This window comes from Ovis canadensis, chromosome 1 (assembly GCF_042477335.2).
Source record: "Ovis canadensis isolate MfBH-ARS-UI-01 breed Bighorn chromosome 1, ARS-UI_OviCan_v2, whole genome shotgun sequence".
Classification (NCBI taxonomy): Eukaryota; Metazoa; Chordata; class Mammalia; order Artiodactyla; family Bovidae; genus Ovis; species Ovis canadensis.
In genome coordinates, this window is record NC_091245.1 from 189627028 (window position 1) to 189645691 (window position 18664).

The 18664-nt window shown below is 38.7% G+C and overlaps 1 protein-coding gene across 6 annotated transcripts in view; it reads left to right on the forward strand.

Moving 5' to 3' along the window:
- Positions 1-18664, forward strand: part of SLC15A2 (solute carrier family 15 member 2) — a 131966-nt gene that overhangs the window by 25092 nt on the left and 88210 nt on the right. For 5 of the 6 annotated variants that reach the window (XM_069555407.1, XM_069555389.1, XM_069555396.1 and 2 more), the window contains 8 exons: positions 81-162; positions 2440-2574; positions 3548-3712; positions 3863-3909; positions 5519-5629; positions 6300-6396; positions 14856-15002; positions 15812-15916. In XM_069555407.1, coding sequence (XP_069411508.1) covers positions 81-162; positions 2440-2574; positions 3548-3712; positions 3863-3909; positions 5519-5629; positions 6300-6396; positions 14856-15002; positions 15812-15916 — 889 coding nt within the window. Of the gene's footprint in view, positions 1-80; positions 163-2439; positions 2575-3547; positions 3713-3862; positions 3910-5518; positions 5630-6299; positions 6397-14855; positions 15003-15811; positions 15917-16244; positions 18182-18664 lie in introns of those variants that run through there. The other variant, XM_069555441.1, reaches the window with a different exon arrangement.

The following is an 18664-nucleotide window of genomic DNA, read 5'->3' on the forward strand; positions in this document are numbered from 1 at the left end:
CAGCAGCAGTAGCAAGGGGGTTTAGATTTTATTCTTTAGCACCTACAGTTTAGGTATAATTGCCTCTGTTTCCTCTACAGATCACTTAGGAAAATGGCTGTTGGTATGATCCTAGCATGCCTGGCTTTTGCAGTTGCTGCTGCTGTAGAGATAAAAATTAATGTGAGTACAGTAAATCTTAAGCTCCATGAGGGCAGGATGAAATCTGTTTTGTTCATTTCTCTGACTTGTTCAATCTTGATTCACTGGGCCCTACCACAGTAGCTGTTTTACATAAGGTGAATAATAAGTATTTGTGGCAAATGAGTAGATATAGGAGTAGAGCAGCAGTGTAAAATGAAGCCCACCTCCCACCTGAATGATGTAGGAATTTCCAAACACCAGTATCCAAGATATATAATCATCTCTTTGATACCTTACCAAACACTCAAATACCTTTTGGCAGGTTGAATAGTCACTATTGGGGAATGATGTATGGGGCCACAGCCAAGTCACAAAGCATGGAGTTTGTTACCTGGCATCGGTGCTTACAGGGGATTCTCTGATAGCTCAGTTGATAAAGAATCCACCTGCTATGCGGGAGATGTGAGTTCAATTCCTGAGTTGGGAAGATACCCTGGTGTAGGGAAAGACTACAGAAGCAGAAGATATTAAGAAGAGGTGGCAAAAATACACAGAAGAGCTATACAAAAAAGATCTTCATGACCCTGATAACCACGATAGTGTGATCACTCACCTCGAGCCAGACATCCTGGAATATGAAGTCAAATGGGCCTTAGAAAGCATCACTATGAACAAAGCTAGTGGAGGTGATGGAATTCCAGTTGAGCTATTTCAAATCCTAAAAGATGATGCTGTGAAAGTGATGCACTCAATATGCCAGCAAATATGGAAAACCCAGCAGTGGCCACAGGACTGGAAAACGTCAGTTTTCATTCCAATCCCAAAGAAAGGCAATGCCAAAGAATGCTCAAACTACTGCACAATTACACTCATCTCACATGCTAGCAAAGTAATGCTCAAAATTCTTCAAGCCAGGCTTTAGCAGTACATGAACCAAGAACTTCCAGATGTTCAAGCTGGATTTAGAAAAGGCAGAGGAACCAGAGATCAAATTGCCAACATCAAAAAAGCAAGAGAGTTCTAGAAAACCATCTATTTCTGCTTTATTGACTATGCCAAAGCCTTTGACTGTGTGGATCACAACAAACTGTGGAAAATTCTTCAAGAGATAGGACTACCAGACCACCTTACCTGCCTCCTGAGAAATCTATATGCAGGTCAAGAAGCCACAGTTAGAACTGCACATGGAACAACAGACTGGTTCCAAATCAGGAAAGAAGTATGTCAAGGCTGTATATTGTTACCCTGATTATTTACCTTATATGCAGAGTACATCATGTGAAATGCCAGGCTAGATGAAGCACAAGCTGGAATCAAGATTGCTGGGAGAAATATCAGTAACCTCAGATATGCAGATGACACCACCCTTCTGGTAGAAAGTGAAGAGGAACTAAAGAGCTTCTTAATGAAAGTGAAAGAGGAGAGTGAAAAAGCTGGCTTAAAACTCAACATTCAGAAAACTAAGATCATGGCATCCAGTCCCATCACTTCATGGCAAATAGATGGGGAAACAGTGGGAGACTTTATTTTCTTGGGGTCCAGAATCACTGCAGATGTTGACTGCAATGATGAAATTAAAAGATGATTGCTCCTTGGTAAAAAAGCTATGACAAACCTAGACAGCATATTAAAAAGCAGAGACATTACTTTGCCAACAAAGGTCCATCTAATCAAAGCTATGGCTTTTTCCAGTAGTCATGTATGTATGTGAGAGTTGGACCATAAAAAAAGCTGAGTGTCGAAGAACTGATGCTTTTGAACTGTAGTGCTGGAGAAAACTCTTGAGAGTCCCTTGGACTGCAAAGAGATCAAACCAGTCAATCCTAAAGGAAATCAATCCTGAATATTAATTGGAAGGACTGATTCTGAAGCTGAAACTCCAATACTTTGGCCACCTGCTGCAAAGAACTGACTCATTGGAAAAGACCCTGATGCTAGGAAGACTGAAGGCAGAAGAAGGGGATGACAGAAGATGAGATGGTTGGATGGCATCACCGACTCAATGGACATGAGTTTGAGCAAACTCTGGGAGTTGGTGATGGACAGGGAAACCGGTGTGCTACAGTTCATGGGGTCACAAAGAGTTGGACATGACTGAGCAACTAAACTGCTCTAATCAGTGCTTACTACAGTGAGGTGGAGATTCCTGCTCCAAACTGCCTTCAGAGTTTTCAAAGCCAAATGCTCTTTAGAAGTAGAAAACTGTGTCCTCTTGACTGGATAAACTTGGCTATCAAGATAGCACTGCAGTATATGATCTCATTGTATCTCACAGGTGATTTGTTGGTAATTCTAACATGTGTTCTCTGTCCTAAGGAAATGGCCCCATACCGGCCAGATTCCCAAGAGATTTTCCTACAAGTCTTAAATCTGGCAGATGATGAGGTGAAGATAACAGTGCTCAGCGATGAAAATAATACTCTGTTGGCAGAGTCCATCAAATCTTTTCAGGTGACATATGGACTTGAGTGAGTTAGAAACACATTCAGATTATTTGGCAAGACAGCACCGTAATACAGTGGTTTGTAGCATGCATTTGTTGAGTCAAAGTGTCCCAATCCAATTCCTGATTCTGTCACTCTGTAGTTATAAGACCTTGAACAAGTTATTTGTATCTCTAAGCCTCAGTTTTATCATCTGTAAAATGGCAGTAATTTTTATGTCATAAGCTGTGGTAAGGACAAATATAAAAAAAAAAGTGCTTAGCATAATGTCTGAGACATTGTAAGTTCTCAATAGGTGGTAATTTGTTTTAGTATTTCAAACTGCTTCCTACACACACCCTGTGGAAGACGTTAGCTTGCATATTTTCCTTCTATATTATACATATTCTGAAATATTCATTTAAAAATACTTTAATAAAATACACATTTATTATTGAAAATTAGGGAGTGTGTCAACAGATATAAAATCCACCTATAAGTCCATCACACAGATATTAATTATAGATAGCAGTTTTGTATAAATGAATAAACAAATTTTTAAAAAGTATTGAAACACTGTATGCTGTATTGACTTTGAATTTTTCTTAAGATAAACTGCATCAAAAGCATTTTCCTGTGTCCTTAGATATAAGCATTTTCCTGTGTCCTTTGAGTATGTGGTATTAATGGATACATAATACTCCATTCTGTGGAAATATCTCAGTTTAGTAAAACATTTCCTTATCGGTATTTTAATTATTATAAGTAATCCTATAATGAACATCCTTACTCATAAATCTTTATTCATGCCTATAATTCATCCTATGGTATATTACCAGAAATGGTATTATGAAGTTAAAGAGTAATGTTGAAAATATCTGATGAGGTCAACTGCCCTGGTTTACTATGAGATTGTATTGTTCAAGGTGGGGGTTTTACTATGAGATTGCAGTGTTCAAGGTGGGGTAGAAGGTGAATGTAACAGGCTCTTCATTCTGCAGAATATGCCACACTATTCCAAACTCCACTTGAAGACAAAAAGCCAGAATTTCCACTTCCAATTGAAATATCACAATGTGTCTGTCTACACTGAGCATTCTGTGGAGGAGAAAATATGGTACACCCTGATCATTCGAGAAGATGGGGAAAGTATTTCTAGCATGATGGTAAGTGAGGAATGGCCTAATTTCCAAATTATCTTAGAGTATGATGACTGGCTCATCAATATCTTACCAATGATATATCTGATGATCAAATTTTATGATTATCACTTCCTTCTAGTCACTGGTAACTGATTTTTACTCCCTCTATTGTAGGTGAAGGATGAAGAAAACAAAACAACCAATGGGATGATAGCCATGAGGTTTGGATATCAAGGAGACCCAGGCCTCTCTGTTCTCTTAAATCTGGGGTCTCTTCTAAGCTGTGGGGCTTCAGAAGAGACCCCATATTCTTCATTCTGCAGAATATGTCACACTGTTTGAGATGCCACTTGAAGACAAAAAAACAGAATTTCCACTTCCAATTGAAATAACACAATGTGTCTGTCTACAGAACTTCACATTCTGATTGTCTTGTACTAGGATGCTTTTTCCTAGAATGTCAGGAGGATTGGTGTCAAAGCATTTCCCCAGGGAACTGAGAGGCACAGATTCAAAACCAAGTCTTTCGGCTTGCTTTCTCAATGATAATCAAAAATGACCCTGTGTCTATGTACGCCCCTCTGTGCTCTGTCACATGGATTGCTTCTACTGAATTTTATGCACTTGTCTTGCTCTTAAGAAAAAAATCAAGTACTTCCTGTCTGTGATCCTCAGAGAGAAATTTAGAAGTAAATATTTCTCCCTTCACTACTGGAAGTTGAATATCTTTTATAGTTACTATGTTTTTAAAGTAAAATTTAAAATGAACCTATAGAGGCATCATGGTTTAGTAAAGGTAACATACTTGGAGTCAAAACACTTGGTTTTGAATCTAGATAAGCTTGAAGGTCTCGTTAGATACCCTGGGACAGTTACAAAGATGAAGCCCTGAAGAGGTCACTTGCTCACAGGGGCAGGATGCATGTGCCTATGGCCATCAAGATTAGATGGTTGCTATAGAGAATAGCATTTTAGAGGAGAACTTTTAATGAAAAATTTGAATTTCACTGAAGGCTGGAACAGTCATAATAATCTGCCTTTGCATGATTTTCAGAAAAATTAAACAGATCAAAATATGTCTTCCCTGGGTCAGAGAGCAGTGGAAACCTCCAGTAAGGATGAAAGGGAGCAATTTCTAGGTTAGTGCAGGATGACCAAAAATCCAGGAATCAACATCAACAGTTTTAGAGGGAATTGCCCTTCTAATCCCATGAGCCAGGGACTAACACAAATGCTACCAAAAATTGAAACAGAGGGAACAATTTAGGCTCAGGTTCAAAAGACTAAAAAGATGGTTCTGGAAGAGTTCGAGTTTGTCTGAAGACCCAAACAATGATAGCTTAACCTACTGTGGGTTGGGAGTCTGAGTTTTATATAAATTAAATCAGACTTCATTTATAAAGTATCAGTTTTATATAAATACTAATATGTATTTATATATACATAATTATTTTCCTTTTTGAGCTTCAAGTGATGAATTCCATCATTAGAAAACAGAAAGAAATCAGGTGCACCTAAGCTGGGTTTCTGAGGAGGCTCAAACTGCCATGAGTGATCATGATAGTATCATCCCAGTTGAGATCAAGTGATGATGTGGCAGACAAAAAGCTAATACCTGAGGAAAGAAAAAGATAGGGACAGCTAAGACTACTAATTACTTATGTGTGAGTTCCTTTATTCATTCAGTTAACAATATATATCATGTACCTTTTATGTGCCAGCCTCTGTTCTATGCACTAGGCATATAGCAATAAACAAAACAGAAAAGGCCCCTGCCCATTTATCAGGTGGGAGAGTTTTTCTGATCTCTAACAGTGTCTCTACCCTTAGGTTTGTTAACACTTTGCATGAAGAGGTCAATGTCTCCCTGGGTACAGATGCATCCCTCATTGTTGCTGAAGACTATGGTGTGTCTGCTTACAGAACTGTGCAAAGAGGAGAGTAAGAGCACTACCCTGTGGACATTTTATTTTTATCAACAACTGATTTTTAAATACTTTGTTTGTGTAATAGGTGGGCAGATTAGGTTTAGAAGTTACACCTAATTATATACCTAATATATCTCAGCTAATTGTAAATATACACAGACTCCTCTTTTGCAACCTTTGACTCCTTTCCTCAGTCTCATTTTCTGCAGAGACATATTGAGACCATGCTTGTTGTGAAGGCCATCTCCTGGAGGTTTGCCAGTTTATTATTGGCTCCCATTCCTACCCTTTTGTAACTCCTATTAACACCTTGTTACTTTGAGCTTATCCTTTCAGATTCAGTTTTAAGCTGTTCTACTAGTTCATAAGGTTCAGAAGAGAAAAATTCATAAGATTTAGATGAGAAGACTTAGAGTCTGAAGTATACAACAGAAGGCAATTTGTACCTTCTGCATTCAGGTTTAAGGTTAAAAAAAAAATACCCAACAGGCGATGAAATCTCAGATCAGGTGTGGAAAAAACCTTGCAAGAAAATAATTTACTCTAAGACTCCTCAAAGAGAAATGGTAGCTTTGCTGATTGATTCACCATCAGTAGAGAGATGAAATCACTCTTTCCACCAGAGATGGAAGTGCTTTTCTAAATTGTAATGTTCATTCTAACCTAAATTTATCCTGTTGCAGATATCCTACAGTGCATTGTAGAACAAAGAATGAGGATTTTTCGCTGAATTTGGGCCTACTAGACTTTGGTGCAGTTTATCTGTTTGTTATTACTAATGTAAGTAGCCCATGGCTATCCTCACTCTTTCCTTCCATATATCTGTATCTATATAACTATATCATATCTAAACATATATAATCTATGTCTATATGTATCTATATATATATCCTGGATCTAAAGAAGACTCTGTGGCAAGACGGTATCACATACTTATCTCTAGTGTAAGGTGATAGCTTCTATAGTGACTTTAGAAAAGCTACTAAGGTCTCCAGAGAGGACTTAAAATAGATAACATTGGCAGCAGGCACAGGATCTTGGGGAATGGTAGATATAACTTATCTTGAGTCACTGCTAGACATGGTCTGCTCCAGTCTCATTATGGCACCAAGAAAACTAAAATTATTTTGGTCTTCTTGACTGACTCCACATGTGGTTCTCCTAGCTCCTTGGAAATTGATCTGCTAGTATATCACAGTCTGAAATACCAAGACTTGCAGCAAATGTCAATCTTTACACAAAGTTTGGGGGATCAATTAACTGTGGCCCATCAAAAGCAGTTGTTCAGCCATCAGGGTTTTAGACCGCTGATGTTAATTTTGATTCTAATTTTATTCCATTACTTTTGACATTGTATTAAATATAAAAAGTAGATAGTGAATAAGAAAAATATGGAATACTTCTAGAAGGATGATGAGAATAATCTGTAACATTTTATTTATTGTAATTTAATTAGCATGACATTTTTGGTATGCCATTTTTTATTATAGCCTTATTGAGATATAATTCGTATACCATACAATTCACCCACTTCAAGTATATAATGGTTTAAAATGTATTAACATATTCAATATGCATTGTATGTTCAATACATATGTAGAATATATTTTCAAGAATATATATTCAGTAGTGTTTAAAAAATTCGGAGTTGTGTAATTTTAGAACATTTTCCTCGTTCCAAAAAGAAGCCCCATACTCATCAGCAGTTACTCACCATTTCCTCCCAAACCCCTTATGCCTAGACAATTACTTGTTTACTTTCTTTCTTTATACACTGATCTATTTTGGACATTTAGTATAAATAGAATGATATACTATGTGATCTTTTGTGTCTGGATTCTTTCATTTAGCTTATTTTTAAGGTTCACTCATACTGTAGTATATAACAGTTCAGTTCAGTCGCTCAGCCGTGTCCAACTCTTTGCGACCCTATGAACCGCAGCACACCAGGCCTTCCTGTCCATCACCAATTCCCAGAGCCTACCCAAACTGATGTCCTTTGAGTTGGTGATGCCATCCAACCATCTCATCCTTTGTCATACCCTTCTCCTCCTTCCCTCAATCTTTCCCAGCATCAGGGTCTTTTCAGGGTATATAACAGTACTTCACTTCTTTTTATAGCCCAATAATATCCCATTGCATGGAGAAGGCAATGGCAACCCACTCCAGTACTCTTGCCTGGAAGATCCCATGGACGGAGGAGCCTGGTATGCTGCAGTCCATGGGGTCGCTAGGAGTCAGACACGACTGAGCGACTTCACTTTCACTTTTCACTTTCATGCATTGGAGAAGGAAATGGCAACCCACTCCAGTGTTCTTGCCTGGAGAATCCCAGGGACGGGGGAACCTGGTGGGCTGCCATCTCTGGGGTCACACAGAGTCGGACACGACTGAAGCGACTTAGCAGCAGCAGAAGCAGCATGGATATAACACATATTGTTTATGTATTCATCAGTATATGGACATTTGGTGTTTTCACCTTTTGACTGATATAAATAATTTAGCTGTGAATATTCATGTACAAATGTTTGTGTGGGCATATATTTTCATTTCTCTTGGGTATATAACTAGGAGTGGAATTGTTGGGTCACATGGTAATTCTGTGTTTAACCATCTGAGGAACTGCCATGTGCTTAGTCGCTCAGTTGTGTCCGACTCTTTGTGACCATTTGGACTGTAGCCTGCCAGGCTCCTCTGTACATGGGGATTCTCCACACAAGAATACTGGAAGGGGTTGCTATACCCTCCTCCTGGGGAACCTTCCCAACCGAGGGATCAAACCCAGGTTTCCTGCATTGCAGATGGATTCTTTACTATCTGAGCCACCAGGGAAGCCCTTTTGCAAAGTGAATGCACATTTATCATTCCCATGAGTTGAAAGTGGCAATATTCTCACATCTTTGTAGCACTTATTTTTCTGTCTTATTAATTATAGCCATTCTAGTAAGTATGAAATGGTATCTCATTGTGGTTTTGATTTGTATTTTCCTGATGGCTAATGATGTTGAGCACCTTTTAATGTACTTATTGGCCATTTGTAATCAGGTTTGGAGAAATGTCTATTCAGATTCTTTGTGCAATTTCTAATTGAATTGTCTTTTAATTATTGACTTGTAAGGGCTTTCCAGGTGATGCTAGTGGTAAAGAACCTGCCTGTCAATGCAGGAGACATAAGAGACATAGGTTCCATACCTGGTTGGGAAAGATCCCATGGAAGAGGGCATGGCAACCCACTCCAGTACTCTTGCCTGGAGAATCATGGACAGAGGAGCCTGGCAGTCTACATTCCATAGCGTTCACAAAGAGTTGGACAAGACTGAAGCAACTTAGCATACAAGTATTCTTTATGTATTTTAAATATAAGTCCATTATTAGATATACAATTTGCAAACATTTTCTCCCATTCGTAAAATTGTCTTTTTAACTTTCTTAATGGTGCCCACTGAAGTACAAACACTTTTAATCTATATGATGTTCAGTTTATCAACATTTTCTTTGGTTGCATATGCTTTAAGTGTTACATCTAAGAAACCATTGCCATATCTAATCTCTTGAGGATTTATGCCTATATTTACCTCTAAGTTTTATTGTTTTTACCTCTTACATTTTAGTTCAGTTCAGTCACTCAGTCGTGTCCGACTCTTTGTGATCTGTGACCCCATGAACTGCAGCATGCCAGGCCTCCCTGTCCATCACCAACTCCCGGAGTCTACCCAAACTCATGTCCATTGAGTTGGTGATGCCATCCAACCATCTCATCCTCTGTCATCCCCTTCTCCCTCCTGCCCTCAATCTTTCCCAGCATCAGGGTCTTTTCAAATGAGTCAGCCCTTTGCATTAGGTGGCCAAAGTATTGGAGTTTCAGCTTCAACATCAATCCTCCCAATGAACACCCAGGACTGATCTCCTTTAGTATGGACTGGTTGGATCTCCTTACAGTCCAAGGGACTCTCAAGAGTCTTCTCCAACACCACAGTTCAAAAGCATCAGTTCTTTGGTGCTCAGCTTTCTTTATAGTCCAACTCTCACATCCATACATGACTATTGGAAAAACCATAGCTTGACTAGACAGACCTCTTACATTTAGGACTTCTATATGTAGCTAAGTTGGTAAAGAATCTGCCTGAAATGCAGGAGACCTGGGTTCGATCCCTGGGTTGGGAAGATCCCCTGGAGAAGGAAATGGCAACCCACACCAGTATTCTTGCCTGGAGAATCCCCATGGACAGAGAAGCCTGGTGGGTTATGGTACATGGGACTGCAAAGAGTCAGACATGACTTAGCAACTAAATCACCATTTAGGACTTTAATCTATCTTGAGTTAATTTTTGCATATGGTATGAGCTTGGGGGTTAACTTCATTCTTTTGTATGTGAACATCCAGTTGTCCCAGCACAATCTGTTGAAGATTCTTCTTCTCCCACTAAATGGTCTTGACATTCTTGTCAAAAGTCAACTGACCAAACATGTGAGGGTTTATTTCTGGAGTCAATTCTATTCCATTTACCTATATATTTATTCTTGTTCCAATACCATAATCTGTTAATTACTGTTACTTTGTAGTCAGTTTAAAAATCAGGAAGTATGAGTCTTTCAATTTTGCTCATTCTTCCCTTTCAAGACTGGTTTGGCTATTATGGGTTCCCTGAATTTTCATATATTCTTAGGATTAGCTTGGAATCAGCAGCTGGCTGGGATTTTTTATAAAGATTGCATTGAATTTGTGAGGTGATTGTGAGGAGTTTTGCTACCTTAACAATATTGTCTCCTGATCAGTGAACATGAACTGTCTTTCCATTTATCTTAGGTCTTCTTCAAGATGTAAATATTTTCAACAATGCTTTTATACTTTTTAGAATATAGGTTTTACATTTGTTGTGTTATATTTATTCCTAAGTATTTTATTCCTTATTTTGCTGTTACTAATGGAATCATCCAAGTACTGCATTTCAGACTCTTGTTGACCATGATGGCTACTCCACTTCTTCTAAGGGATTCCTGCCCATAGTAGTAGGTATAATGGTCATCTGAGTTAAATGCACCCATTCCAGTCCATTTTAGTTCGCTGATTCCTAGAATGTCGACGTTCACTCTTGCCATCTCTTGTTTGACCACTTCCAATTTTCCTTGATTCATGGACCTAACATTTCAGGTTCCTATGCAATATTGCTCTTTACAGCATTGGACCTTGCTTCTATCACCAGTCACATCCACAACTGGGTTTTGTTTTTGCTTTGGCTCCATCCCTTCATTCTTCCTGGAATTATTTCTCCACTGATATCCAGTAGCATACTGGGCACCTACCGACCTGGGGAATTCCTCTTTCAGTATCCTATCATTTTGCCTTTTCTTACTGTTCATGGGGTTCTCAAGGCAAGAATACTGAAGTGGTTTGCCATTCGCTTCTCCAGTGGACTACATTCTGTCAGACCTCTCCACTATGACCCGCCTGTCCTGGGTGGCCCCACATGGCATGGCTAATACTTTCATTGATCCATGTGATCAAATTGCCAACATCTGCTGGATCATCGAAAAAGCAAGAGAGTTCCAGAAAAATATCTATTTCTGCTTTATTGACTATGCCAAAGACTTTGACTGTGTGGATCATGATAAACTGTGGAAAATTCTGAAAGAGATGGGAATACCAGACCACCTGACCTGCCTCTTGAGAAACCTATATGCAGGTCAGGAAGCAACAGTTAGAACTGGACATGGAACAACACACTGGTTCCAAATAGGAAAAGCAGTACGTCAAGGCTGTATATTGTCACCCTGCTTATTTAACTTATATGCAGAGTACATCATGAGAAACACTGGGCTGGAAGAAGCACAAGCTGGAATCAAGATTGCTGGGAGAAATATCAATCACTTCAGATATGCAGATGACACCACCCTTATGGCAGAAAGTGAAGAGGAACTAAAAAGCCTCTTGATGAAGGAGAATGTGGAGAGTGAAAAAGTTGGCTTAAAGCTCAACATTCAGAAAACTAAGATCATGGCATCTGGTCCCACCACTTCATGGGGAATAGATGGGGAAACAGTGGAAACAGTGTCATACTTTATTTTTCTGGGCTCCAAAATCACTGCAGATCGTGACTGCAGCCATGAAATTAAAAGACACTTGCTCCTTGGAAGAAAAGTTATGACCAGCATAGACAGCATATTGAAAAGCAGAGACATTACTTTGCCAATGAAGGTCCATCTAGTCAAGGCTATGGTTTTTCCAGTGGTCATGTATGGATGTGAGTTGGACTGTGAAGAAAGCTGAGTGCTGAAGAATTGATGCTTTTGAACTGTGGTGTTGGAGAAGACTCTTGAGAGTCCCTTGGACTGCAAGGAGATCCAACCAGTCCATTCTGAAGATCAGCCCTGGGATTTCTTTGGAAGGACTGATGTTGAAGCTGAAACTCTAATACTTTGGCCACCTCATGCAAAGAGTTGACTCATTGGAAAAGACTCTGATGCTGGGAGGGATTGGGGGCAGGAAGAGAAGGGGACAACAGAGGATGAGATGGTTGGATGGCATCACCGACTCGATGGACATGAGTCTGGGTGAACTCCAAGAGTTGGTGATGGACAGGGAAGCCTGGTGTGCTGCGATTCATGGGGTCGCAAAGAGTCAGACACGACTGAGCGACTGAACTGAACTGAACTGAATGGAATCATTTCCCTAATTTCATTTTTAAATTGCTCATTGGAAATATGTAGAAATACAATTGATATTGATCTTATGTCCCGCAACCTTACTAAACTTGTTTGTTAGTTTTAATAGATTTTTAGTGGATCCCTTAGGACTTTATACATACAAGATCATGTTATCTGCATAAAGAAGCGTTACTTCTTTCTTTCAGTGGATGACTTTTACTTCTTTTTCTTAATGAAGTACTCTTGCTTGAACCACCAATAAAATACTGAATAGAAGTGGTGAGAGTAGACATCCACTTAGGGGGAAAGCATTCAGTCTTTCATCACTTGAGTACAATAGCTGTGGGGTTTTCACAGGTGTCATTGATTGGGTATCAGGTTAAGTTCCCTTCTATTCCTAGTCTCTTGTGGTTTTTGTTTGTATGTTTTTTACTAGGAAAGTGGGAGGAGGCATTGAATTTTGTCAAATGCTTTTTCTGTGTCTACTGAAAATCCTGTGATTTTCTATTGATATGGTGCATTGATTGATTTTCTGCTGTTAAAGCAACCTAGCTGTATTAGTTTTCTAGGACCGCTGTAACACAGTACCACAGGCTGAATGGCTTAAACAACAGAAATTTATTGTCTTACAGTCATGAAGGCTAGAAGTCCAAGACCAAGGTGTTGGTAAAGTAGGTTCCTTCTGAGAGCTGTGAGAAAGAATCCATTTCATTTCGCTTCCTTTAGTTTTTAGTGGTTTTCTGGCAATGTTTGGTGTTGCTTGGTATATAGAAGAATCACCCCAGTCTTTACTTTCATCTTCTCATGGAATTCTCCCTGTATATTTGTCTATGTCCAAATTTCTCTTATGAAGACACCAGTCTTATTAGATTAGGGCCCACCTAAGTGAGCTTATTTTAATTTGACTAATTATATCTGCAACAATTCTATTTCCAAATAAGGTCACATTCTCAGGTGGATAATGGGGGTTTGAATTCAACATATGAGTTTTAGGGGGACACAACTCAACTCATAACACTTGCATTCCTGGTGTTATTTCATTTTTTCCTTGTTCAGTCTATAGTATAATGCTCAAGTTAGAGGCTATATGTATTGTTTCTGAATGCAAGGATCTAATAAGCATCTAGAGTAGAGATCATAAATTAGAGGTTCTGAGGGCCCAGTTCCTATGTAGTTCTGTTTTGTCTGGTTGCAGTCTTGACAAAAATGATAATAATTATTAATTGACAATATTTAAAATTTAAGCAATTTCACCAAAGAAACTGGATTCCTAACATTTCTTTGTTATTAGATCAGAAAGTTTTGTAACAAGTATTACCATGTCACTTAGCTGGTGCTATAGTGGCTGTACACTTTAGACAGTTTACCATAGTCTGTATCATTCCCATTCAATCTACTTTGCTTACTTAATTATTATATTTGTCTGTGAATATTTAAGAATGTGACTTTTATTTAAAAGCTCAGGTCATGGTCTTCTCTGAGGCTAAGAAAACCCAAATATATGCCCAGTATTGTTCACAATATCAACGAAAGCAACACTTCCCTTACTACATTTTGAATGCAGTGACTCTGACTCTTATGAAGACATCAGTCATATTAGATTAGGGCCCACCCCAATGATTTAATTATAACTTGACTAATTATATCTGCAACAACTCTATTTCCAAATAAGGAAATCAAATCAAAATCATTTCAACATCAAGAACTTTTTATTTCAGGAGTTTTGAACTTGATATTTTATCTCTTTTTAATCTCATGATATATCCATGTATTACATCTACTATTTAATAACACCTGCTACCTAATAACTTGGTTTTACTCCTATAAAAATACATAATTTCAGAAATTTCATTACAATTATTGTACAGTAAAAACCAAATACAGCTGAGAACTTGCATACAGTAAAAGTAGTTTTAGGGAAAAAAAGACTGTATAATCACGTATATTTGGTAACATTAATAACAAAAAATTGGCCCTGAAAAGATTCTTTTTGACCAAAATTTTATAGGAATATAGCATCTTTTTGACAAAATTTTTATGTGTAAGTTTGAGTTTAAAAATAATGGCTAGAAAATAGAAGACAAAATAGCAGGTGGTATTTGATAAAGGTATTTAAAAATTGATCAGGCAAATCTTTAATGTAAGGATTACCAAGAAATAATTTATTCTAATAAAGTAATTTTAGTAAGATATTTAAATGGAAAATGTTAGAAATATTTTAATTGTACTTTTTAAAGTACATGCTTTTCTGATAATTGTTCATATATCAGTGCCATTTTACATTTAAAATGTTGGCCAGGATCAAAATATGCAGTAGGTCAAAATGTTGGGACTCCAAACTACAATATTGAAATAGTCTACCATTTAAGGGCTCTGCAATAATGGTATCTGATTAACTGAAGCCAGCCAAGTGAGTGCAGTGTTACCAAAAGGAATTTAAAAAACATGAAATTGTGTAGAAAATGCTCAATCTCTTCATGGTACAACAAGAATGACAATACAATCAGGAGATGGATGTAAGATCATAAATGCAATAGGCCAGTAATATTTACTTGAGACTCCTAACAAGCCCATTTCTTGTTTCCCTCACTAAGAGAACCAATCAGGGTCCTCAGGCCTGGAAGATGGAATACATGCCAGCCAACAAAATGTCCATTGCATGGCAGCTACCACAATATGCCCTTGTTACAGCTGGGGAGGTCATGTTCTCTGTCACAGGACTTGAGTTTTCTTATTCTCAGGTAGGTTTTTGCAAGTGGAAAGTGGAGATAGAATTACTGCTCAGAGGATGGAGTTTTAATCCTGACATTGCTTCACTTGGGGCTTCCCTGGTGGCTCAGATGGTAAAGAATCTGCCTATAATGCAGCAGGCCCAGGTTCAATCCTTGGGTTGGGAAGATCCCCTGGAGAAGGGATTGGCTACTCACTCTAGTATTCTTGCCTGGAGAATTCCATGGACAGAGGAGCCTGGCAGGATACAGTCACTGGGGTCACAAAGAGTTGGACACAACTGAGCAACCAACACTTTGACTGCCTTAATTAGATATGTGACCATGGCCAAGACCTCTATAGTTTTTAGCTTTAGATTTCTTATGACCCTGAACAGAGTATCAGCTTGACTCCCAGGAACATGGCAGGCTGGATCCCTATGCTGTATGGGATCCAGAAGAGGATACTAAAATATCAAGAATAAGGACTGTGGAATCAAACTGCCCAAGTTCAAATTTTGGCTGAACATCTATTGTGTAACCTTCAGCAAGTGAATTATCATCTCTCTGATGCTATTTTTGTGTAAAATAAGAATAGTAATAGAAATTATCCCTTATGGTTGTAATGAAGATTATATGATACAATGAATTAAAATATTCAGTTAAGAGCTCCATCTTGTTACTAGGAACATTATTGCCATTCCCTGAACTGATGTGATAGCTGAACTTGTGGGGGAAGTTCAAATCTTGAAGTTGAGGTGGGAGAAGTTTTACGGGTAGATGCATGGGATAGGAGGGTGGTAAAAGGAGTTTCTTTACTCACAGATTTGTGTCTTCTCTAGGCTCCCTCTAGCATGAAGTCTGTACTCCAGGCGGCCTGGTTGTTGACAGTTGCAGTTGGGAATATCATTGTGCTTATTGTGGCACAGTTCAGTGGCCTGGCTCAGGTATGTACCTAAAAGAAACAGGAGCACGTTCTACCCAAGGATTTCCGTCCATCTTCTTCTGCTGCCCTTCCCCGACCCTTCTGTCTCCCACTCAACCCTCTGACCTGAGATGAATTAGACACAGATTTTGCCAGGAAAATAGACTGTAAGTTGCAATAATGGCCACATAGGTCCATGTGAGTCAAGGACAGTGAGCGTGTCTTCTCCTACCAAAGCTCTTCCTAAACTGGTGACCCTGTATCAATCTGCTCTCCATTCCTCATCCTATAAAGATCCCTTTAGTTTCAGGTTCTCCATATTTTTCTCTTGTATGTATTTCTTCCTACAGTGGGCTGAATTCATTTTGTTTTCCTGCCTCTTGCTGGTGGTCTGCCTGATCTTCTCCATCATGGGCTACTACTATGTTCCTTTAAAGCCAGGGGATGTTCAGGGGTCAGCTGATAAGCAGACCCCCCAAATCCAAGGAAACATGATCAACCTGGAAACCAAGAAGACAAAGGTCTAATGGCTCCCTGGACTCTGACCAGACCTCAGTTCCTGATTCTGGTCTTGGCCATCACCATCTTCAAGCATTTTTAACTCCAGTTTGGTTAGAAGAGAAATAGCATCATATCCGAGTTGATTGCCTCTACTTTTCTTCCATGATAGAGGCAGCTCCAGGACTAGGTTTTTCAGTGCATTACAGGAAGGCCCCTGAAACTCTATGTCTTCCCATCTGTCAGTGAACTCAGTAAACAATACGTAGCATTGCTGAAGCTGACCTGCTGTCTCCAAAAACACAAATGTATAATTGAGATTGGTCTCTGTGGTTATCAAAATTATGTAGGAATTCTTTATCTGCTATTTAGAACTGATTGTCCCACTCTCTGAAGTGCTGATTCAGGGGCAAAATTGCAGAATTAACAGAGAAATGGCATTTTAATCTTCTTCATTAGCAGTGTAATTGTACTGTTTACAAGGACTTCCAAGAATTGGTATGTCTGGTGTGATCTGGTCCAGGACCTGCTTTGTCAGCTATCTAGGTCTGATAAGACCTTAGCAAATTTTTCAGTACAGATAGTAGGAGAAAAATTAAATTTTACTAACAAATAGGAGATACATCTTTCTGATAATTAGTCTTTTATCTACTAACCTAAATACACTTTCTCAGTACTAATACATCCTTGGAAACCAAATTAAAGAGAATAAACATGGTTCTGGAAAACAGAACAAGTATAAACTGTGGAAGTTCTAATGAGCCAGTCTTCTTATGTACACTCTTTGTAGGGACTACATTGTTTCAGCCCTAGATCATACCCTTCTGTGGACAACTGTATAGAAGACACTAGTTATAACTTTCCAACTCTGTCTTTTCAGTGTTGTTAGGCAAGGTTTTTCTTATTATCACATTGTCTTGCTTATTGCAACAAGTATTTAATGACAACAGTATTTGGCTCAGCTGGTAAAGAATCTGCCTGCAATGTGGGAGACCTGGGTTCAATCCCTGGAAGATCCCCTTGAGAAGGTAAAGACTACCCACTCCAGTATTCTGGCCTGGAGAATTCCATGAACTGTACAGTCCATGGGGTCGCAAAGAGTTGGACACAACTGAGTGACTTTCACTTTCACTTCCATTTTATTAGTACTTCCTTTGGCCTCAAAGCAGTGGATCTGTTTTGATAACTTTTACTGTTTTGACAAATTTTAAATGACTTGTTTATTTTTTTAATGTTATCTTAACACTCTACGTTTGAGCTTCTAAAATGGCAGTGCTCAATGAAGAGCATGGTCGCATATCAGGATTCTAACAAAATCTGGGGGTTAGAGTGGTAGAACATGACAGGGTTTTGTTTGTTTGTTGCTGTGCTGGTGAAAAAAGCTGAGAAATATTACCTTACACACAATGAATGACTCTGGACAGACATGGGAGTATCATGACTCTACTGTGTATTGCTGGGGGAAAAGTTCAAACATTTCCATTGGTTTTGCTCCATTATTCTCATCTAGAACTGTTTTGAGTCAGTCACACTGTAAACATAACAAAGAAAGTTGCTCCAGTTTCCCAGGCTTTAATACTCTAGTTTCAGTTACTAAGTTTTCAGAAGTACAGAAGTGAAAGCAACACTATCCATTTTCGACAGATACCTTAATGTGAACTTGATTGTGCTTCTTCAGAAGATAATCTGTTCATTTTTGAAGCAGCTTTAATTCCACCTATTCTATGAACTACTGTCTCAAAAGATATTAACAGTGCTCTCTGAATAAAAGTTTCCATGGTTAAATAAATTTTGGAAATGAAGCATATTCTATCCTCTTCTTAAGACTTGCATATTAAAGATTCTGAGAAATGCTTCAGTAAAGACATAAAACACCTCATTTAGCCTCACATGGTATAGTGTTCTGCAGAACACGGACTTGGGAAAAACTGGCAGGTAATTCTTCCTTATGCTGAACTAAAAGCTTTTTCTTTGAAACCCCTTACCATTGGTTCTTTCCTTTATAGCTAACAAGAATAAGCATAAACCCCTCTTTTATGCAGCAGACTTTTTGCTACTTGGGGAGAATTTTCATGTCACCTTCATTAAGTATTCATTAAGCACATGGAAACTTCAGTTCAGTTCAGTCGCTCCGTCGTGTCCGACTCTTTGTGACCCCGTGAATCGCAGCACGCCATGCCTCGCTGTCTATCACCAACTCCCGGAGTTTACTCAGACTCATGTCTGTCGAGTCAGTGATGCCATCCAGCCATCTCATCCTGGGTCGTCCCCT